General features: G+C 44.8%; 1 protein-coding gene across 13 annotated transcripts in view; it reads left to right on the top strand.

Annotated features, from left to right (window-relative positions):
- Positions 1 to 22,635, top strand: part of sulf1 (sulfatase 1) — an 821,278-nt gene extending 798,643 nt beyond the window's left edge. For 9 of the 13 annotated variants that reach the window (XM_072467605.1, XM_072467606.1, XM_072467604.1 and 6 more), the window contains one exon: positions 20,317 to 22,635. In XM_072467605.1, coding sequence (XP_072323706.1) covers positions 20,317 to 21,215 — 899 coding nt within the window. In that variant the 3' untranslated portion in view covers positions 21,216 to 22,635. Of the gene's footprint in view, positions 1 to 8,261; positions 8,296 to 11,525; positions 11,580 to 20,313 lie in introns of all 13 variants that reach the window. The other 4 variants (XM_072467611.1, XM_072467610.1, XM_072467612.1 and 1 more) reach the window with 4 other exon arrangements.
- The last annotated feature ends 1,791 nt before the right edge of the window (positions 22,636 to 24,426 follow it).

Genomic DNA, 24,426 nt, shown 5'->3' with positions numbered 1-24,426 from the left:
CCAGAGAAAAATTGCGAAAGAAAATTGAATTCTCTGCTATTGTTGTCAACATTTGTCAGCAAAGGATTTGGATTGTGCAGTTTTCCTAGAATATTCCTTGGCCGCGATTTAACTGCTGCGTTGGATGCGCGCCGGTTAAATAACAGGAAAGACCAAAATCGGCATCTGCGCCAGGTGCAAATCAGTTCACGGTCTTACTGGCCAGCTCCCGGTGGCGGTTCTGGATCTCACCCAGACGTGGCAGGGCACCAGTTGATACTAATTAAGACCAATCTCCATCTCATTATCGAGATGCAAGTCTAATCTAACGGCCTGCCGGAAACTAACCGGCTCCCCAGTGAGTGATCATGTGGGCGCCGTTTAGTACTCCTTTTTAAAAACGGAAAGCTGGCACAATGGCTGCTGAGGGGAGCTGAGGAGGTGAGTAGCCATTACTAGGGGGCAATGGGTTTGGTCGGGGGGCTGGGCTTCATAGATTGGGGGTCGTCCCTGGGTTAGGGGCGTAAAGGACTTGGCATCTGCGGGACCTACAAACCATCCCCCAATATTTTGTATACCCATAACAGGGGCAACTACTGCCGCTGCCTGTCTGTCCTACCAATCACATCCAGGACAAAGCCCTGTTCTTGGTTATATGCTGGTTGTCCTCCTTTTGACTGTGAGCAGTATCTGACTGCACAGCTGAAGGCTATTGCTAATGAGGAATTGGCATTGTTAGTTATGTGAACACTTCACAGCTCCCAAGTACATTCTTATGGGTACACGTGCCATGTCTCAGACGAATGTTATTGCCTAGTATTCCAATCAATCTGTGAGGCCTGGACACTTTAGCCTGAACCCTGGAGGCATCAGCACCACAAAGGCAGCAGCAAACACTCAAACACTCTAGAACTGGGCTTCAGCCCTGAGGATATCCTTCTGACCAAAGGGTGAGTGTGTGGACCAGGGGAGGGCACCGCCGCACGGTCTCCCTAAAGTTCCTGGTAAGAGTCTGAGGTCTCAGGGCTCCTGCTGTGGCTGGGGACGAGTGTGCACAGCGAGGTTTTCCAGAATAACTGGCTCGTTGGATGGCACTCTGAGAGAAGGCGGGACATGTAAGGGTGGGGAGGCTTGGGGGATATGAGGGTTCGGGGGTGGAAGCCTTTGCTGATTGTCCGTCTCTCGCCATCTCCAATTCCTTCCAGATACCACAATGGATGCTGTTGTTGCTCTTGTGGCGCTGGTGGCAGCCCATGTGCAGCGGGCCACCGCATACCCTGCAGGCCCATTTGCCCATCAGGCCGAGGAGTGACCAAGAGTGGGACTCCGGCACTGGCCCAAGGTGTACAGGCGTCATTGGTCGCACGAAGAGATGGCATACAGCATGTGCCGCAGGACACTCCACCTCAACAAGGAGACAATGGAGCACCTATGCCATGTCCTCGCAAAATTGGCACCCCTGGAGGAGGAGGATGCCCGCTCCCAGTGGCTGTGAATGTCACCGCAGCCCTGAATTGTAATGCCATCAATTCAATCCAGGGCCTGAGCGGGGACAAGCATATAGAAACATAGAAAATAGGAGCAGGAGGAGGCCATTCGGCCCTTCGAGCCTGCTCCACCATCCATTGTGATCGTAGCTTTTTTTAAAAATTTAAAGTACCCAATTCATTTTTTCCAATTAAGAGGCAATTTAGCATGGCCAATCCACCTACCCTGCACATCTTTGGGTTGTGGGGGTGGAACCAACGCAAACACGGGGAGAATGTGCAAACTCCACACGGACAATGACCCAGAGCCGGGATCGAACCTGGGACCTCGGCGCCGTGAGACTGCAGTGCTAACCACTGAGCCACCGTGCTGCCCGATTATGATCATTGCTGATCATCCAACTCAATAGCCTAATCCTGCTTTTGCCCATATCCTTTGACCCGCTGCGCTCCAAGTACTATATCTAACTGCTTCTTGAAACAATACAATGTTTTGGACTCAACTACTTCCTGTGGCAACGAATTCCACAGGCTCACCACTCTCTGGGTGAAAAAAATTCTCCTCATCTCTGCCCTAAGTAGTCTACCCCGTTGATGCGACCATCAATTCACTCGAGACAAGAGTAGAAGTAAACCGTGGCTTTAATCAACTTAGAACAGTGCCTGCCTGCGACTGATCCAATACTGAGAACCCTTCTACAGGTTGACTGCTCTTTATACCCCCCTCAAGGGGAGGAGCCATGGGCAGAGCCTATACATGGCCCAACATGTTCCCCTATGGAGATGCCATACAATGGCCCATAGGTGGAGCCCACAAGGGCAACAGCATAGTACAGATACAAATACAAGGGCAAAGCATGGTACAGATACAATGGTGGATTATTGGTATAATACATTCACCACACCCGTTTCCTCAGACTGTGACCCCTGGTTCGAGACACACCCACCATCGGGAACATCCTTCCTGCATCTACTCTGCAAAATTTTATAAGTCGCCATGAGATCCCCCATTCATTCCTCTGAACTCCAGCGAATACAAACCTAACCGATTCACTCTCTCGTCGTACGTCAGTGCTGCCATCCCAGGAGTCAGTCTGGTAAGCCTTTGCTGCACTCCCTCTATAGCTAGAACATCCTTCCTTAGATAAGGAGACCAAAACTGCACACATAATTCCAGGTGCGGTCTCACCAAGGCCCTGTGTAATTGCAGCAAGACATCCCTGCTCCTGTACTCAAATCTTCTCGCAATGAAGGCCAGCACACCATTTGCCTTTTTACCGTCTGCTATACCTGCATATCCCAAGCTACAGCCCACGAGTGCATCCATGAGGTCATGGATGCCCTGTATGCCCGAGCAGTTGATTATATTAACTTTGAGCTGGACCAAGCCCACAAATATACCCAGACAGCACGATTCCCCGCCATCGCCAGGCTGGCCCAGGTCCAGGGGGTAATAGATCACACGCAGGTTGCCTTGCGTGCACCGGGGCATCAGGGAGTGCCCTTCATTAACAGGAAGGGGTTCCACTCCCTGAATGTTCAACTTGTGCGTGACAACCACCTTTGGATCATGCACGTGTGTGAACGCTTCCCAGGGAGCATGCATGACAACTACATTACGGGACACTCTGATATTGCTGGAATCTTCGAGGACCACCCCAGGATGACTGGTTGGCTCTTGGGGGATAAGAGAAACCCATTGAGGTTCTGGTTGATGACGCCAGTGCGGAGGCCAGAGACCAATGTGGAGACCAGATATTATGAGGCTCATGCTGCCGCCCGTGCTGTCATTGAGTATTGCATCGGACTGTTCAAAATGCGGTTCCAATGCTTGGACCGCTCTGGTGGTGCACTGCAGTATACGCCACAGAGGGTCTCCTACTTTGTGGTGGTCTGTTGTGCCCTCCACAATCTGCCTGGGGCGATGTGCTGGAGGAGGAGGGACATGTGGCTTCATCTGAAGGAGGAGGAGCTGGACCAGGAGGGGCTGGAGGATGAGCCTGGAGAGGACCCACTGGAGCAGTCGGAGGATAGAGGACAGGATAGATGGTCCAGCACTCACAGGGGCGAGGGATACCCTAATCCTTGCCCGCTTCTCATAAGACGAGGCTTTGTCCGTCAGCTCGCCCCTCTTTCCCCCCCCCCTTCAGCACCTCCCCCATTGAGCACCCCCACCCACGTTCCCCTCCTTCCCACCCTTTTCACTCATTCCCCTCCCACTCCCCTCATTCCCCGAGCCTTCCACACATCTCCCCTGCTCCATTACCCTGGTCTACTCACCCAGGGCTTGTGTAACATCACCTCTGATGGGCCTGTGAGGGCACTGTCAGTGGGTCATAATACAAGGCAGGAAAGTGATGATAATTCGCTGTGAGGTTAGCTCTGGTGCTCCTCAGTTTATGCCAAAGTCTGACTCCTGTCATTTTGCTGACAGTGCACTCACACCCATCACCTGCACAGGGTATGCATCAGGGGCTCCTGATCTAGGACCACTGTGCCTGGGGGCCAGTGGTTGGGGGTAGCAGAGGACAACAGTGGGTGGGGGTGTAGGCAGGTCCGCTGTAGAGAATAACCTGACATAGGATGCACATGTTTCAGGTGTTAGATATTTAATGGTGAACATTTGAACCTTCCGTTGTTCCTAGCTACAGATCATGGCCCCCCTTTCCTCTCCAGTGTCCACTCAGTGATCCCCACTCTTCTTTTCCTTCCCCAGGATGCACATTAGAGTTGGAGGCATTATTGTTGCTTTTTGCAGCCTGTGGGCCTTGATATCCTTGGCGGACGTCCTCTGGGGAGCCTGGAGCCTGACTTACCAGTGTCATTGACATCACCTTACCACCCTGTTCTGCCTGCTGACCTTGAGACATGGCGGTATCAGGAGGGGGGGGGGGGTTCGGGTGAGGTGGAGACCACCTTTGACTCCCTAGTGGCAGGCAACAGGTGGGTCTCCAGTGCTCCCTCCTCCTGGACGTGGGTCTCATAATATCAGGTCTCCGCATCGGTCTCTGGCCTCCGCACTGGCGTCATCAACCAGAACCTCACGGGTTTTCTTTATCACCCTGCGGAGGCCCCTGGGGTGTCCATGCGACGGAGGGACAGCTGAAATGAGCTCCAGAGGCCTCTGCGCTATCCGGCTCTGCCGGTCCTGGCGTCGCTCCGTTGTCTGCAACATGGCATTGATGCCCTCGTTGATGCACCTCAGTGACTGGGACATGCTCCGGTCTGCCTCGGCAATGGCCACCTGCATCTGGGCCATGCTCTGCAGTGCTGCAACAATGTCCACATGCATCTGGGACACATCCCTCATAGACTGGGCCATGATGTCGAGGCCCTCAGCCATGGTCGTCACAGACTGAGCCATGCCTTGGGCACCACCACTCAAGGTGCTGACATTGCTTTCCACTACGGTTGCCACCCTGCATTGTTGGCCTCAGTGCCACACATTGCCGTCGCCATCTCCTGCACCCATAGCCTTTGGGACTCCTCCAATCGACTATGCACTCACTGGAGTGTCGCTGACATTTCCTTCTGAATTTCACGGCCCTCTCCTAGCGTCTGCATCAGTTCCAGGATAACCTTGCCCAGAGGCTCGGCTTGCTTCCCGACATCCAGAAGCCTGGGCAGGTCGGCATCCCCAAAGCATGGAGCAGGTCTGCGTGGTGCCACTCTTATGTGCTGACTGGGAGTGAGTTCAGAGGGAGCGGTTAAATGCAGCTCCCCCTTGTTAGCGGGCAGCTGCAAGGTGCACGTCTGGTGAATCAATTGGTGGGGCAAACAGTACCAACATGAAGCTCATGGGGGAGCATTACAAAACTAAGTGCCATGAAATATGGACCACGGTCTCACTAGGTCGGCTATCAGGAAGCACCCGGGAAATCGCCCCAAATACAACACTTAGAAACTTTTTCCATTAAATTGCGCCCTTGTATCAGGAAAACACGGGACAGCACAGTGGCACAGTGGTTAGCTCTGCTGCTATACGGCGCCAAGGTCCCAGGTTTGATCCCGGCCCTGGGTCACTGTCCGTGTGGAGTTTGCACATTCTCCCCGTGTCTGCGTGGGTTTCGCCCCCACAACCCAAAGATGTGCAGGCTAGGTGGATTGGCCACGCTAAATTGTCCCTTAATTGGAAAAAATGATTTGGACACTCTAAATTTATTGAAAAAAAGAAAAAAAGTATCCGGAAAACATAATTTGGGGCCCGATTTACCGGCCGCACGCACCCGAACGGGAGGACGACATGGCTGTTAGAGGCTGGAAGAAACCTCCCGCGGGTTTCCCGGCAGCCAGTATGTCTCGTGAGGCATCACAATCAGGTTCCCACCAACAATGGGCGTGAACAAGTCTTGCACACCTAAGGCTAAGGCATGCTCACCCATGATCTACTGGGCTCCTAGCTTCATCTAATGGCAGGGGAGTCCCCAGCCTGGCGCCATTCAGTACTGATCCACACAAACGTTGACCGGGCAGAACGGCTCCCAGGATTTCCCGGGACATCGGAGGGCCCTGGGTGGTCAGTGACAGGGAAGGGTGAGCCCCTGGTCCTCACCCTGGAATGTGGCCACCTTGGCACTGCCAAGGTGCCCGGGTGGCACTGCAAAGCCTGCAGGAGCACTGCCAGGGTGGCAGTGCCCGGGTGCCAGGTACAAGGCCAAGGGTCAGGGCCTGAAGGGGACCATGCCCATGAAAGGAGGGTGGAGTGGGGGGTCTGAAGGGTGGGGAGGTGCAGGGTGGGAATGATGGGGCCTCTGGAAGGTTGGGGGGGGTGAAGGGTGGGGTCCAAGAAGAGAGAGGGGCCCAAAAAGGGGCATGAGTAAGGCCTGAAAATCAGGGCCCTCAACGACCCCATAGCGGCGTGTTACCAAATGTCGGGTGTGGTGTAATGCCCATGTGTGTGTGGGGGGTTGCCATTGCCCATGGGTGGAGAGGGAGACCCACAAGCCTTCTTAGAGATTGGGGCACCCTTTCAAAATGGTGGCCAGATCCTTATGGAGCCGGTCCGGTCAGCAAGTTCAGCTCTCCAGTGATGAAAATAATTCTAAGTGTGGGCTTGACCGGGGAGAAATTACCAGGGCCCAAAAAAGCTGCATCCTCTCAAATTTGAAACCGTATTTCTTTTTGTGGCCCCACTGTCCATTTTGGAGGGGGCAGCAAGTTCTAAAATATTGTTTTAAGTGCTTTAAATCTGATTATGAAGACTTTTTCAGCCAATCAACGATTATCCTAACCACAACTTTGGCACACCGGTGCATTTGAACCAGAAGATCTGCCTGAACAAGTGCACTCATCACCAGCTCTGCAATTCAACGAACACATCTTTTAAAACCAATCTGGATACGGATTACTGATTTTAGATCAGACTTGTAATAAGACAGTCTTGAAGGTCTTCGGAAGCGCCATATTCCCAAAGTGATTACTCAAATTCGATATTTTGGTATCCATATCGTAAAACATTTTCCTCAAATAGGCTCTATTCTCCCCAAAGCATGAATTATTCTCTCAAAAAAAAGCATTTATTATTAGTTCACATGTAGGCTGCACACCCAACTTGAACTGTCTCTATCTATCCAAATTTATTTTACAGAAAGTAGCGTGTGCATAGCTAGGCAGAACAGGTAACTTACATTTAAATGAAGAAGATTGACTTAGTATAATTACTTTTCTATGAGATATATACTGTAGCAGTAAGCACGTGTAGCAGCACGTAGTGACTAATTTGTAATTGTTAATTAACAATTGTTAATTAAGGGCAGCACGGTAGCATTGTGGATAGCACAATTGCTTCACAGCGCCAGAGTCTCAGGTTCGATTCCGGCTTGGGTCTCTGTCTGTGCGGAGTCTGCACATCCTCCCCGTGTGTGCGTGGGTTTCCTCCGGGTGCTCCGGTTTCCTCCCACAGTCCAAAGATGTGCAGGTTAGGTGGATTGGCCATGCTAAATTGCCCTTAGTGTCCAAAATTGCCCTTAGTGTTGGGTGGGGTTTACTGGGTTATGGGGATAGGGTGGAGGTGTTGACCTTGGGAAGGGCGCTCTTTCCAAGAGCCGGTGCAGACTCGATGGGCCGAATGGCCTCCTACTGCACTGTAAATTCTATCTATAATAACCTGCCTGTGGATGAGGTGTAGATAATCATTCCTTTCTGAAAATTGAGAACAAAAATACTACTTTCACAGACCCATGCAACAGAAATTCAGTTGTCAAATCATTACAGAACCCTAAGGAAGTGATGAAAGCGAGATACTAAGTTAGTGTAATATTGTAAACTGTTTGTAATTCTGTTAGCATGGTCCAGAAGCTAATATTGAATATAAGGTCAGATATCAGTGTCAGAAGCAATACATTTGACTTTAGGCAGAAGTAAAATAGGCAGTAGCCAATCATCAGCCCATTTTACATCTCCCCTAATGTTTATTTCTGATGAAGGCAAAGGGAATAAAAAGTGGTGGAAATGTTTAACTGGCTGCTGATTCACTATCATCCTGCTATACACTTTTGCACAAAGACAAACCTATACCTGTTGCATTCTATACATTTCCATTGCCTAATAAAGTGACTGTAGAAGCTTACCTTCTTAATCCATTAGTTTACAATGATACAAGACCGCTCTTGATTCACTATTATTCTTGGTTTCCCAGCCATGTTGTATTGATTAATTCTTGTGTGAAAGGATACTTTTTCTCTCTATTTTTAACTTATTACATTTTTCTTCAGGTAATGCATGGACAGATACATTGTGAATAATTTACCATTCTAAAATCATTAACAAAAATTACTCTTGTATTTTCCTAATCAGGAAATAAAGATGGAGGAAGCTTTGATCAGCACAGGTATCCATACTTTTTATTCTCATAAACAACTTTCTTTCCAACCAATTGCATGAGCTCGCCCATTGAAGCTTTTGTTTTTCTTTTTTGTGCATTGCACTCAGCGTTCTTTCATGCATGACAACTTATCCTTTAACAAATAACAGCTAAATCTTATTTCAGATCATCTGTTTTACTCAACTTTGCTCTTTGGGTACCACAGGAATCCGAATAATTTATTTTTGTTGTGATCCCAGTTCAGTTAATGCTTCTGGAAGCTGAGAATGATTTTGAACTGAAGTTAAATTGATTCCTATCATTCTACCCATCACTGGGTGCGGTTTTTCGGGCCCGTTCGGCACGGCACAAATCTACGTGTTGGAGAATGGCAGGGTGGGGTGGGGGGTAGTGAGAGTGACCTCGATACTTCCTTGGTGGTGGGGGTCACCCCCAGGCTTGTGACGGGAGTCCTCCATGGCCGTGGGAGGGAGTTCAGTGTTCTCGTTGCTCAGGTATCCTTTAAAGATGGCACACTGATCTCTGTGTAACTGGGCTTGCCAGCTCTACGAGGCACCCTGCTGCCAGAATGACAGTGCTAAACATGCCCACCGATTCCTTTCTGACAAAGTGTCAGAAGATCTTAAACCTGTGAAGCACTATCAATTACGACGAGACGAGAGTAGAATGTAATCGAGGCTTTATTACACAGAGATGTGTGGCCTCCTACAGCAGCTTACGAAATGGCTGCTGTTCGGAGAGCACACATATTTATACTCCACCTCCTGGGCGGAGCCAGCAGGCAGGGATCTACCCCGGTACCTGTAGTACAGGGTCCTTACCGTAATACCCATATATACAATATAATACAACAGTGGTGACTTCCACAACCTGGCTGTGTTTCAGAGGAGAAATACGATGGTTTTCAGTCAGAAACTGACACTTCGCCATTTTTTCAGAAAATTCCGCTCCTGTCTGACTCATATGACAAATATACACAAGTATATGTCCACACTTAACACAGATCACACACACGCGCACACGGACACAGGTCATTGGGTAGTGCCTGCTGAGGTTGCACACCCAGTGTAAATTTCCGCAGTCTTGCGCTGGTTTCCCCAGCTCACAAAGCTTATCACACCCCAGATCGATGCATCGCCATGGTGTGTTCCCGCTAATTGACTTATTTGCGGACCTTGAGGAGTCTCTTATAACCAAGAACCTTTTAGGTGCAAGAGCACCAATGGGTACTTCTAAAAGTTTTAAATATAAAGAGAATTACTAAGAAACTGCCTACTGTATACCAATGTAACTTAGTAAATGGGTTCGTATAAATATTTTAGTCTTTTTCAGTTACCTAAAATCAGATTGCTCACGTGGTGGACAATGTCTATATTTTCCGATGAACCCATTTCAGCTGTATTAATAAAATTAGACCCGTTTATCAATTTTAAGCACGCCAGGGATTTTTTTTAAAGCAGAAAAATAAAATACCATTACATTCTAAAGCACTGCCTTATTGTGCTAGTTCATGGGTGACTTTACATTTGTGAGTATGCAAATGACTTTGAGCAAAATGTGAACCATAACTTCATTTTGGAAAGCTAGAGCAATCTTGAGTGAAATTTGTGCCCGGATTTGGCCAAAACAAAAACTACACTCCCAATATATTTGTAAAATTCTACAACCAAAGTATTAACTTTATTTTTAAAAAGCAATCTAATGAGAACTCTACAGATATAAATTTGCGATTATAGTTAAATCTGCTGTAAAATGCTCTGGGCGGGATTCTCTCATCCCGCGGCAGAGTGTCCACGCCGTCGTAAACGCCGTTGTGGTTTACGACGGCGTGAACAGGCCGCTCCCAGGACTAATTCTGGCCTCTACAGGGGGCCAGCATGGCACTGGAGCGGTTCACGCCACTCCAGCTGCCGACCCCGGCGCGAACTGGGCGCCGCGGGATTCGCGCATGCGCAGTGGGGCCAATGCGCGCATGCGCAGTGGCCTCCCTCAACGCACCGGCCCCGACGCAACATGGCACAGGGCTACAGGGGCCGATGCATAGGAAAGGAGGCCCCCAGCCAGAGAGGCCGTCCGGCCGATCGGTGGGCCCCGATCGCGGGCCAGGCCACATTGGTGCTCCCCCCCCCCCCCCCCCCCGGGGTTGGACCCCCCCTCCCACCCCACAGGCCGCCACCCAACCCTTCAATGCCGAGGTCCCGCTGGCTCAGAGCAGGTTAGAACGGCGCTGGTGAGACTTTTTTTTTTACAGCCGCTCGGCCCATCCGAGCCGGAGAATCACGTGCCGGCGTCGGGGCGGTATAATCTTGTGGCTCCCATTCTGAACCAAAGATCGTAATATTTTAGAATGTTTTAACTGTATTTTTGCTTATGTGGACTGTGGTTCAGTTGATAATTTGGAGTATTTTCACTTCAAAAACATTTTCTATCATTAACGTCAGTTGTTTTCAATAATTCTGCTCAAACTAATCAATTTTAATGGAAATCTCTGAGCTTGTATTTCAACACATTTGTAAAGTCATTTTGTTAACTTTTTGTCTATTTATAATTGGCAAGCTTTAAATTGCCTTTTACATCTTAAAGGATACCTTCGCAAATCTAATATAAATTCACTAAATTGTCTTAACTCTTAAAAAAAACTTTAACTTCCACTGGTGAACAATGTGATTTTGCATCTGTAGTCCCCACACAATAAGCTCCCTCTCTTGACAGGACTGCTCATAAAGCACTGAGTGAAGGCTTGAAAGCTTCTGCACAGACAGCACAAACATAATGGCACATGTCACGCAGGACCATTCTCCAACAACTTTGATAGTTAAGAGTCTGAAAGGAATTGGGAGAGGGCTCAGGGAAAGGACATCCATCTGTTCTCTTAGTAACAAAAGGGAATCTAATGCAGAAAAGTCTTAAACTGGGAGATTTTTTTAAAAACTAGGCAATCTTTCATGGTGTTGTTTACAAAGAATGACATCACAGGAATGACATCACACTAAAGACAAAACTTTTCAAATAGATGGCAAGGTAAAAGTAAAGATTTTATAAGCTGATGAAATCATCATCCCGTCTGGTAAAGAATTACATTACAAAAAAGGTTTTTTAAAAATCTACAATCATCTAAAATAAGTCAGAATATGTACATAGAGACTCATAAAATGATGTATGTACTTAATTTAATCTTATTTTTAAATTATAACATTGATATTTGCATCTTTTTGTTCCTGCTACCTGGTTGCCAGGCTACAGCAGCATCGAAAGTGGCCAAAGTTGAGGAGGCCTAGCTTCAGGTCCTTGTGAGTGACTAAAAGCTATTTATTAGTGTTAATTCATCAAATAGGGAAGAGATAACTGTTAAGGTGGTGATAGCAACTTAACTTATAAGTTTTCAATTCATATGCATCCCTGTTTCTTCAATTTTGTGACTGCAACTCTTAACTTTTCTCCTAAAATGGATTGGCTGCAAAAATTTGTTATTGTGGTATATTATTGGCAAACGCACAATTGCACAGAAGTGACAGTAGCTGTAATTTGGCAGTTGGGATTGCATAGAATTGATTACTTTTGATATTACACTGCTTGAACAATGACATCTTCATTAAAGCACGCCACAAGAGCATCCTTTCAGGGTGCTTTTGGGTGTACATTGTTGTGCCAATGAATAAAAGATTCTACTGGGCCCTGTCTCTTTCAACAGCTTTTTTGTTCTTGAAGAAATAAGGTCTTGTCTTTTTTTCTTGCTTCATGCCAAGTTCCCTGTTTCTTTAAATTCCATGTACTCTGTAGTCAGGAATGCCCCTTCCTGGCATCGAGACACTTCATAGTGTTTTATGGTGTCAGGCTTGTGTTCTGGTGGGGGAGGGGTTAGAGGGGAGCAGAGGGTAATTATGTGCATGAGAAATGGAACTGTAATCAATGATGGGCATGCTGGTCCAGTCCCACACTTGCTCACATCTGCTGGCAGAGTGATGCAATAAATTGAGATGAGGTTTCTTCCCAGAGAAGCACTGATGACTGCATCATCAAAAGCCATTCTCCAGCTGCCACTTACAGAGTAACAATAACAAACAGCTGAGGGAGAGTCATCTTTGAGCATGAAAATGGTATGCCCTCCAGAGAGCAAAATGCACAAGAGCAAAATGATTAAATAAATACCGGTGTCTTTGATTCCAGTGAAACTGGCAGCATCCCTGCCAATGTTGGCAGGTTCACCCAATTTCAAAACCGCAAGCAGGTTCCCAGGCTATTAGCAGCACACTCTGTACATCTGATGGGGGGGGGGGGGGCGAGGGGGAAGAGTTATTGCTAGAGCCACCCAAATAAGGAAGTACAAACTCCCTCATGGCTGTAATTATCCCGCCGAGGTCCTGGCAGACCACACATATGTGATCTCCTTCGCTGAGACTGCATGCCTCTAGTCATGTTCATGTCTGCACTGACAACCTTGAGCAGGTCCTATGGAAGGCCTGCAACTGAACAGAGTCATGAGTTGGGGTACCTGGTTCACAAACTCCTTTGCAGCCAGTCCACCACAGAGATGCAGCAGGAGTGTGGCAGAAGAACAAGACATTTGAAACCTTAATTGTCTTTCTTTCCACAAATACATTTTAAAATTGTGACTTGAGTATATTTTGAAATTAAAATTGCACCAGTAATGGGTGGCACGGTAGCACAGTAGTTAGCACTGTTGCTTCACAGCTCCAGGGTCCCAGGTTCGATTCCCGGCTTAGGTCACTGTCTGTGCAGAGTCTGCACGTTGTCCTCGTGTCTGCGTGAGTTTACTCCGGGTGCTCCGGTTTCCTCCTACAGTCCAAAGATGTGCAGGTTAGGTGGATTGGCCAGGCTAAAATTGCCCTTAGTGTCCAAAATAAGGTTAGGTGGAGTTATGGGGATAGGGTGGAGGTGTGGGCTTAAGTGGAGTACTCTTGCCAAGGGCCGGCGCACACCCGATGGGCCGAATGGCCTCCTTCGGCACTGTAAATTCTCTGATTCTATTGAATACCTGACAACTGAAATAAAACTTCAGCACTTATCAAACAACCTAATAAATTCCAGCTCCCGGCTTTTTCCTGTAATGTCTATTAGTTTCACATATATTGGTCATTTATTTGCATGTTATTAATTAAAAGTAGATAAGTCTGACAGTCAGGTAAATACATGACACGAATATTCCACCATAGGATTCAAGAATATGAATATGATCTACAGTTACCCAGATCTGGCAAAAGCATTTGTCATTAATTTTAAGCACATAGATGTTTGTAACCTGCAGAATAATTCAATGTTTTAAAAATGCCTTCCTTTGGAATATTGCAGTTCTAAACAGACTCTCCACAACCCTGTCCTTTCATCTACTACCCCATCCCCCTTAGCCCCTCCCCCAATCACCCATCTCCACCTTCCCTTATCTCAAATTCACCATTTGAGGGTGTATTTTTTGTCAGGTGTGACTCAGTTGTATCACTTGTGCTTTTGAGTCACTAGACTTTGGGTTCAAGCTCTATCCAGCCATCTCTTTCATTGGTGTTTGTGAGAGCTTATTGTCCTCCCATTGGCTGCTATATTTTCCACATTACAACAGTGAATGTGCTTCAGAAGTGCCTCATTGGCTATTAAGCGCTTTGGCACATCTCATGCTCCGTTTTAGCAGGGGATCACTAAAAGATGCCAAAGTAAATAACACTACACAAACCTGACCCTTATCTTTCAAGGTAATTATTACACTTCGCCGATGAAACTAGATATATCTCCAGGGTTATGTTCTTGTCCTGACGGTGGCCAATAGAAAGTTAAATTTGTTTACAACCCTGGGCTTCTATATTTCTATTGTGTCAGTACTAGAAAATAAAACAGTTCAAGATAGTAAATTGCAGACCATTCCTACGGACAGATTTACTTCACTTTCTCTCATCCTACATTGTCCAGTATGTCCATTTCACTAATAAATCTTTTTTTTTTTAGTGTGTAGGTTCATCGTGTTGCTGCTGCAGTTTGCTTTTCTGTTAGCCTTAGACTGCTAACCATTAGTCACCGTTCATTGCCTTATTTTCCCAAGGAGAAACCTATCCAACCACCTGGATTGTCCAAACCAAGACTGAGGGTCATTTGTCCTGCTTGCGCTTTATTGGCTTTCTTTGGATTTGCTTTTGATTTTCAGCTTTGACCATTTTCCTAACCCTCACAGGCTATGCAGTCCACCTAACAGGACCTCACACACTGCCATTTATTATATTTCTGGTTTTCCCTCTGAAGTAGCACAACTTTCTGCATTTCCTTTTGTGTTATCTTTTATTGTGTGACATTTTGAAAACAGCATAAAATATGACTTGAAGAAATTTTCTGAGAACAAAAAATCTTTTCCTTTGGGTGATTGGTGGAGTACAGGTGCTGGTCAGCTGCCTTTGCCAGATGAAGTAATCCCTATGATTTAGAGTCCCTGGTTTTATAGATTGGGAGGGCAGCTGTGGGGCATCAAGCAGACATCCTAATGCAGCTCGACAGATGGAAGGATGAAGGAGCAAGCCAAGGCAGCTTCCAGCATGGTGGTTGGTAGTTGGGCATTTGTGATCAAGGAGCCTGGGGGTCCAAGAACAACAGTAGCCGAGATTATTTCCATGAAAAACCTTCACCGGGGAGCCACAAAAATAACTTTACATTTTGGTAGGTCTCTTCAGCTCCATTGTCTGTGTAATTGGTCAGTATATGCACAGAGCAGCCTCCCACCGGTTCCAATTTATAATGGCAATTGGTCTCCTAGTTGCATGATAAGGCCCAGATTTCTACATTAAAATTGGCCTAGAGCCCAATAAAAGCAGGCAGTTCGGTCACCTGCCACAAAGCCCCTTTAAAAATGGAGTTGCCTTACATAAACGGTGTTACAGACCAGTAAAGCTGCTAACTCCATTATTAATTACTACTGCCCTGCTAATACCAGGTAAAAGCAATCAAAATCAACCCCTGTGACTTTTCTTGAAGGAAGATGTCTACTGCGTGCAATGTGTAAGAAAGTAATAAACAGGTTTTTTGAAATAAAATAACATGGAAACTATGGGCTACTTCACCTTGGCACTAGGCATTAAACTAGTAGGCCAGCATTTTTCCACCGCACCCGCCCAGCGACTGGAAATTCCCATTCTAGGTCAACGGACCTTTACATGGTCGACGTCCCGTCCGTGATAATCTTGCGGCGGGCCTGGCCGAAAAATCCAGCCCGTAGTATGGGTCAGCTGTTCAATTTTAATTCCCATTATAATCAATGAGTGTGGTTTTATTCTCATTCTCATAATTAGTAAGAATTAATCAATGTGAAAACATTTCTCTAAATAATTGGTTTATTGGCATTAAGACTTAACAGTTTTACAGGTAGAAATGTTTTCAGGCTTCTCCAGCAGTACTCCTCAGAATGATTATTCTGCAGCTTGCAGGGACTGAGGGGTTAATTCATTGATGTCTTCTTTGAATTGCTTCTGGTCTGTCTCCTGACAATCACAATAAAATGACTATTTTTATTTCTCTTTGTTGCAGCAAAACAGTTTGCTGATGTTTTCCCCCCACCCCCATCCCCCTTTCTCTCTTTCATGGCTACAGCCAACTATTCTCATTATGGTTTGCCTTATTTCTAACCTTATCCTTATCTCCCTCCAAGTACAGCGTGACTCACAAACAGCAGTTAACCTTCAACAGTCTGAAGCAATGAAAATATCCATGATACCTTTCGAGCTTGGCGAGGCTTCCCAGCATGCCTTCAGATTTGAGTCAAGTTTAACATTTCTATGTTCTTGACATTATTGTGAATCAAATTCTGATCTTTTAACATGTCATCTAGGATGACCAGCACATCATTTTCCTTTTCCTTAAAAAACTGGTATTAAACGTCGATATTGAAAAGTCCAAAATACTTCAACTGTAAATGAAAATTGAGGAGTTTCTATAATGGCTGACCGATCTACAATGTCACTGTTACTGCTGCTGGGAAGTTAAAAATCTACCCCTTTATGCAAAAGTCAGTGATCGAGCACTTGTTCAGTTGGGGTGCAGTTGGAAAGCCAGGAATTGCAAATCGGCCACACGTTATATACCCCAAGCATATAAACCGGCAAGGTGTCCACTGGACAACATATCCACAAGTGCCAGTTTCGGCCTGTAGCCAAAATGAAAGTTAGCTCCATTTGTTACTGATAGACGAGCACCCAGAGCAATAGGCTCAGAACTGATTCAAATAAATGAACTGATTACTGATTCAGTGGAGAAATAGATCGGTGGATTGTATTTCCTAGTGCCAAAGATTTATGTAGCAAAAGAAAAGTACAGTGGGTGCTGGTAATCTGAAATGAAACAAAGTGCTTAAACTGCTTCGTCGATCAGGTAGCGTCTGTGGAGGGAGAAACAAACTTCATATTTCACGTCAGTGACCTTTTCATCAGATCTGAAACATAGAGGTTAGAGATTAACAATTTTAAGCAATTAAAAAGCCAGAGAAATGTGGGTGCAGGAGAGAATGAGAGAAGGAAAGAACTAAAAGTCTATGATTGGGTAGAGGTGAGGAGTGATTAAATAACAAAATGTGCAAGGCAGAAAGAGATGATGATGGGACAAACATAGAAACAAGAGTTGGACTCTCAGCGGAGGTGAAATATGAGCTGGAGGTAATATTTGCTGCCTCAACAGCACCTACTCCACCCACTGGGACTGTCCAGGCTTTGACTGAGCCGACGGCTTCAGGACCCTGCTATTCTTAAATTGGATGGAAAAACAAAAGGCCATTTAGGAAGCTGCCTCCAGGAAGAGAGCTCCCCCGGTTCGGTTCCCTGTAGGTGTAGGCTCAGGTTCCCCATTTGGTTCCAACGTCAGGGTCCCAGGAAAGATCCTGCCCATTAATGATGCTGCCAGACCTGCTGAGTATTTCCAGGTTATTGTGAGTTGACACAATCTCCAAGCCCTCTCTTAAATCATTGCTTTTAGGTGATTGGTTTCAGTTACCCGGGCCTGACGGCAGATTTATGTTCCTTTCGCTTTTGGATGGCAATTATCTTTTGATCAACATCCTCCTCTGACATGTCCTTTCCTACAACATACGTTAGGTCATTTTCACTTTGTGTGAAACTAGAAACTGGTTTTCTGTCTCCTCATTTTTATATCCATTGAAGTAAAATGAGCTGCTGATTCAGGATTACATATTATACACTATTACACAAAAGTCAGAATTAACCACAATATGCTTATTATCCTTCTCGTGTGAACCACAGTACAATTTCTCCCTCAGTATTGTCAAACCTTGGTCCGAGTTTAGCAAAATGTACGTTTATTGTTAAATGCATATAATAACTGTGCACATTACTTGATCGGATTCAATTGCAATATTTTTAGTACATTTCTAGGAACTGCAATACTGAATTAAACCTGTAGAAATACAGCTTGGACTTAAATATAACTGGCCTTTTACATCAACTATATTTTTAAAGTGAGACTGTCACGTCATCACTCACAAAATAGTTCTCAGAAAATCATTAGGTATTTGGGGATCCTAGCTTAATCTTTATTTTAGTAAATGGCTCTGGCACCTTTATGTGGCCACACTGTAACTGTCCTATCTACTTTGCCCAGATTTGCATCATGATTTTGAATACCTCTATCAAATCTCCTCTCAAGCGGCTTTTCTCCAAGGAGAGCAGTCTCAGTTTCTCCAATCTATTTATGCAACTGAAGTTCTTTATCTCTGGAACCATTCTTCTGAATCTTTCCTGCATATTCTCTAATGCCTCCACATCCTTCCTGCTCCAGATAAGGCCAAACCACTGCTTTATACAAGGTTAACATAACTTCCTTGTCTTTCTACTTTATTCACCTCTTACCAAAGCAAAGGATATTTTATTAATCAGGCCCTCAGCCTGTCCTGCCACCTTCATTGACTTAGACACCTGTACACCCAGGTCCCTCAGCTGCTGCATTGCTTTAAAATTGTACCCTTTATTTTATATTGTCACTCTGCGTTCTTTCTACCGAAATGAATCACTTCACACTTCTTTGCATTAAATTTAATCTGCCATTTGTCCGCCCATTCCACCAACCTGTTTCTTTCAAAGTTCTACACTACCTCCTCACAGTTCACAATACTTCTGAGTTTTGTATCATCTGGAAATTGTGACCTGAATCCCAAGTTCTAGCTCATTTGTATATACTAGGAAGAGCAGGTGTCCTAAAACCGACCCCTGGGGATCTCCACTTCAAACATCCTCCAATTTGAAAAGCCATTACTCTCTGTTTCCTGTCACTCAGCCAATTTTGCATCCGTGTTATTACTGCTCATTTTATTCCATGAGCTAGAACTTTGTTCACAACACTGTTGTACGGCGTTTTATCAAATGCCTTTTGGAAGTCAAATCCATTGACTTCGGGCAGGATTCTCCGGTCTCCATGCGAACGCGGCCAGAGAATCCCGCCCAATAATTCAGAACAAAAGTAATAGTACATGGAAGTAAAAGTCTAGTGATGACCATGAAACCATTGTCAATTGTCGTAAAAAAAAATCTGGTCCACTCGTGCCCATTAGGGAAGGAAATCTACCATCCTTACCTGGTTTGGCCCACATGTAACACCCGATCCACAGCAATATGGCTAACTCTTAAATGCCCCCCGAAATGGCCCAGCAAGCTACTTCGCTGAAGTACAATTAGGGATTGGCAATAAATGCTGTCCCAGCCAGTGACACCTACATCCCATGAATACATTTAAAAAGTTAATTCAGGAAAGTCAGCATGTATTCCTTAAGGAGAAATCATATTTAACTACCTTGCAGAAGTTTATTGAAGGGATAACAGAGAGGGTTAATGAGGGCAATGCTGTTGCTGTGATGTACATGAACTTCCAAAAGCAATTTGATACAGTGCCGCATTTGTAAACAAACTTATAGCTCATGGAATAAAAAGGACAGTAACAACATGGATACAAAATTGACTGAGTGAAAGGAAAGAGTAGTTGGTTAATGGATATATTTTGGACTGGAGAAGGTTTGTAGTGGAGTTTCCCAGAACTCAGTGTTGGGATCCTTATTTTCTGATATTATTAATGGCCTAATATAGACTACTGAGCCGTCCGTGCCCTCTCCCCAATAAATTGAATCCTCATACCGCTCTTTCGACCATGTCATTGGTTCCCATATGGACCACAACTGTTGGCGGTCCACGCTCCCCCTCAGGACACTCTGCAGCCATTCAGTGATATCCTTGAGCCTGGCAGTAGGGCAGCAAAACATCATCCTGGAGTCATATCAGCTGCCACAGAAACACTTTGCTTTTCCCCAAACTATCAAATCACCCATCACTAATACCCTTCCAGTCTTCCTTGTGTCCCGTACTCCCCATCCCTTTCCCCCGTGCAGCTAAGTACCTGTGGTGCCATGGGCTTGGCTTTGGCTGCACACCCTAATTGAACCATCACTTTCATTAGCATTCTGAACTGGATACTTGTTGGAGAAGGAGATGCACTCAGGAGGCTCCTCTGCCACCTGCCTGTTTCTTCTTGACTGCCTGGTGGACACCTGTTCCCTCCCTTCCTGCATATGCCCTTTGTTATCTGTAACTAATAAAAAATTCAATTTTCTTGCTTTCAAAATGCTATTTGAATGAATGTGAAGGAATATTAAGGGCAATAGGGCTAGAAATATATGCAGTATTAACTTTCAACTTATATTGTCCTTATTGTATGTAAAATATGAATGGCTACACATTAGATACTTTCTTTAAGAAATCTCTTTATGACAGTGAGTTTTGTGCCTGTGGTCAATCACTATTTGTCTTTTGAAGAATTCTTCCTTCCCCTATTGCCGATGTTAAAATTGCGATGTGTGTGTCTTCAACCTGTTCCTGTCTTGTTCAAGTCTTTGTGTAGTGGGCTGTGCTACCTCTAATTTTGCTTTAAATAACAAGTTGATATTAGAGCAGGTGCATGTCTGCATGCAAACACCGTGCGCCAGCAACAACGGGCATGCACCGCATGTGAAAATAATCCACTTCAAATCTGTGTTTCTGCCAGCAGAGGACAGTTATGGGATGGATGGGAAGGCTAATCCAATCAAACTACCAAACTTCACAGAAAATATCAACTGGGAAGGACTTGAAAATTTGTACAGTGTGGATGAAAGCTTGTTTGAACACAGGCATAATTATAGCCTTAGCTTTGGAGACTGGACTAATTACTGGAAGGATGTAGATAGAATGTTTGCACTGCTGAAGACTTTTTCTGGACACATTCAAACTTCTGAGCCCAATGCATCAAGTAAGGGCGGGACTCTTGATTTATTGACCATTGACACCACAGCACTGGACATGGCATCCACTGCATTGCCTATTTTGGGAAATGTGTTCTCTACTGAGCCAGAGGATGAATCTAGTGGCCTGACTATATGGGAGGAAAAAGAAGAACAACCTGCTGTACTTTTAGACCCCAGCAGCACAACAGCAAATACGGACGTTATAAGTGGTGAGAGCGCAAAGGGGAAAATGATAAATTACAATCGCATACCTGCTAAGCCTATTTCAAGTTCTGAATGGTGGAGACACAACTGGACACAAGAAATGATGAAAGAATGGGTGGAGCTGGCAGATGACCAAGGTTTCAGTGGGAACGGCCTGACGGAGATTGAGACTAGAAACAGCTTCCTTCTACAGCAAAGTGGCATGCTTCCATCACCCAGCAACCAGAATGAAGTAGAGGAGGAAGAAGTGGATATATTTGAAGATCAGATATATCTTCCTGCTGGATCTGTTGGTCAATTTTACAATAAAGCTCTCACAGTTCCGCATGAAACCAGTGTCAGCAACAATGGGAAATCAGCAAGTGTTCAGCTTCATGAGGAGCCCCAGAACAGTGGAGAGGGAATCCAAGGGAACTTCAGTACAGAAGGCAGTGCCTTTCCCCCACTCTCCTTTCATTAACTCGAAACCCACTAATTATTTATTTGGACAACCAATAATAACATTAAGTTTTTTAGCATTGTGAGGTCCAAGCAAAGCACATTCCATTCCAATGGGAGATACGTTTCGTAACAGAGCAGCCATGGCAGAAAGGTGGCGTGCAGTTTTATTTCAGTAGCATTGTCTGGAATGAGGGAACAAGAAGCTGGTACTCTTAGAATTGTAATATTTTACAGCTCGTTATATAAATATATATTTAAATGTTCAGTGTTATGTAATTAGGATCACAATGCCCCACGGTGCTGCAAGAAATTCTCCCAAGCTTTCCATTAGCTGTTCAGCACGCAGACATTTAGCTGCTTCAGCCAGTCTTATGGAGGGCCTCTCAAGATCGTGACCTTGCCATTCCAAAAGGCCCTCATCATGGACCCTTCAGGTTAATCCGCCATTATAGAAGTTATATGAGTACAGCAGTGTTTTCTTCTTACGAAATATTTTGCACTTTCAGAATTCTTCACAAAATATTTTGCAGAATTTGGTTGCCAAGTGTGGATGTATTAACAGTGCAGAGCATCGGCTCAGTAAGTTTTTCTAGCTGATCATTTTAGCTGTAACATGTAAAGGAAATGTTATTCTGTGTTTTTCACGCTGTAATGTGCTGTCACACCAATTATTTTTTTTCTCTCAAGTATTTTAGGATTGACGTTCAGTTTTTGCCTTTGCATTTTTTTTTACCTTGGCCTGTTTTGAATTTATTTTGTAATGAAGGAACAAGGTAAAGTCAAAGTGCTGGATTTTATTTCACTTCATTACTTTTTCCTATTACTTGGCACACATGCACTCATAATGGGACATGCCATTAAAGGGATATTGTATTTGTGAAAATGTTTTGCAAATCTGTCTTGTTGGTTGATGGAGAAATTTCACCTGTCACTTTTACCACCACGTTGAGTGCAAATGTTATTCCAGGGCACTTCTAATGAGAATTAAAATATTGAGTTTCTAATACATTAATAATTGGTTTTCACGCATTTTTCCATCAATATGGTGTCCCTTTAAGAATAAAGCATAGATAAAAGTACTTACCATTTCCTTGATGTGCAACTGTTTTGATAAATCTGTTTATAGTTCAAAAGCCTTGTTTAGCACAACTCCTAGATTTATTTGCATGAGGATATGTGTAATCTGTGTCGGTTTTACAGTGGTCACAGTTTTTTTTATTGTACACTGACAATGCCATACATTTCTAAGCCAATGTAATGCATGTGAATGGGTTAGAGACATCACACTAATGCAGTTCATGATATTTTCTTTAGAGGGTAAAATTTGTAACAGTGTGTGATGTTTTGTCTGTAATCTACACTGGCCATACTATTTACTGGTAATTAAATGTTGCTTGTTTCTGGATAAACTTGCAGTGATTAAACCACAATGCTTCATCCTTCTGAGAGAATGTAATTGTCCTTAGTAATACATAAGGTGCCAGAGATACACTGAATTAAAACACAGTAAAGTTCACAATAGTCTATGTGTGATTATAGGTACCCTGCAATGGGTTACAGATTTCCGTGTTCGAAGATTGCTATTTGCATTATTTTGATAAACATCCCAAAGCATTAAAAAGGTTAACGGGAGTAGTTATAACTTTGTCTGATAGTCTCAAATGTACGATACCAAACTGACTGCCTGCTGCTCACCCTGTCCAATTCTTCCTTCCATTAATTTTGGTGGCAAAGAAATGGGGTGAAGTTTATAATTGACATCCATGGAGTTTGCACATTCTCCCCGTGTCTGCGTGGGTCTCACCCCCACAACACAAAAAGATGTACAGGATAGGTCAATTGGCCAACGGAATTGCCCCTTAACTGGAGAAAAAGAATTGGGTATTCTAAAAAAATTTTAAATTACAAATAATTGACATCCGATCCATTACTGCCTATTTTACACTATCGCCCAAAGTTGAAATTACCCTATTAATTTTGCTAGAAATGGTCATCAGAAATAATTTATTTACAAGATGATAGCATTATCCAATAGCAGCCAATGGAATAAACAATGCCCACCTTCAATCTTGGATTCAAGTAAGAATTAGAAACTGAGCTTCACTCAAATAAAATATGTAAGTTGAGTCACTCATTCAGATAGCTTCTGCTGTTGCTCCCAGAGATCCATTATTTTTCACATAATATTTGTAGATTAACACATATCTGTTGAAACTAGTTTGTGTCAATATGTGGAAAAAAATTCCAAATCGGATCAAAAACTGTGGGCAGAATTTTCCTAGCTGAGTTTCAGTCCCTGTGGGGTGGGAAACTCTCAGAAATTGACATCAGGTCAGGATCCTGACATCATCCCACCCTCTTCAGGCTTTCCCAGGATGGGTTCCAGGTCTGTAGAGAACCCCTGTGGGTCTTGCTGAAAAGCAATTGATGTAATTACGAAGACAATTAAGAGCTATTTCAACAAAGAATTCCCTCTTTCTCAACATAGAACATAGAGAACATAGAACATTACAGCGCAGTACAGGCCCTTCGGCCCTCGATGTTGCGCCGACCTGTGAAACCGCTCTAAAGCCCATCTACACTATTCCCTTATTGTCCATATGTCTATCCAATGACCATTTGAATGCCCTTAGTGTTGGCGAGTCCACTACTGTTGCAGGCAGGGCATTCCACGCCCTTACTACTCTCTGAGTAAAGAACCTACCTCTGACATCTGTCTTATATCTATCTCCCCTCAATTTAAAGCTATGTCCCCTCATGCTAGACACCACCATCCGAGGAAAAAGGCTCTCACTGTCCACGCTATTCAATCCTCTGATCATCTTGTATGCCTCAATTAAGTCACCTCTTAACCTTCTCTCTAACGAAAACTGCCTCAAGTCCCTCAGCCTTTCCTCATAAGATCTTCCCTCCATACCAGGCAACATTCTGGTAAATCTCCTCTGCACCCTTTCTAATGCTTCCACATCCTTCCTATAATGCGGTGACCAGAATTGCATGCAATATTCCAAATGCGGCCGCACCAAAGTTTTGTACAGCTGCAACATGACCTCATGGCTCCGAAACTCAATCCCTCTACCAATAAAAGCTAACACACTGTACGCCTTTTTAACAACCCTCTCAACCTGGGTGGCAACTTTCAGGGATCTATGTACATGGACACCGAGATCTCTCTGCTCATCCACACTGCCAAGAATCTTACCATTAGCCCAGTACTCTGTCTTCCTGTC

This window comes from Scyliorhinus torazame, chromosome 11 (assembly GCF_047496885.1).
Source record: "Scyliorhinus torazame isolate Kashiwa2021f chromosome 11, sScyTor2.1, whole genome shotgun sequence".
Classification (NCBI taxonomy): domain Eukaryota; kingdom Metazoa; phylum Chordata; class Chondrichthyes; order Carcharhiniformes; family Scyliorhinidae; genus Scyliorhinus; species Scyliorhinus torazame.
Note: the sequence above shows the minus strand (reverse complement) of the source record. Positions and strands in the feature narration are given on the sequence as shown.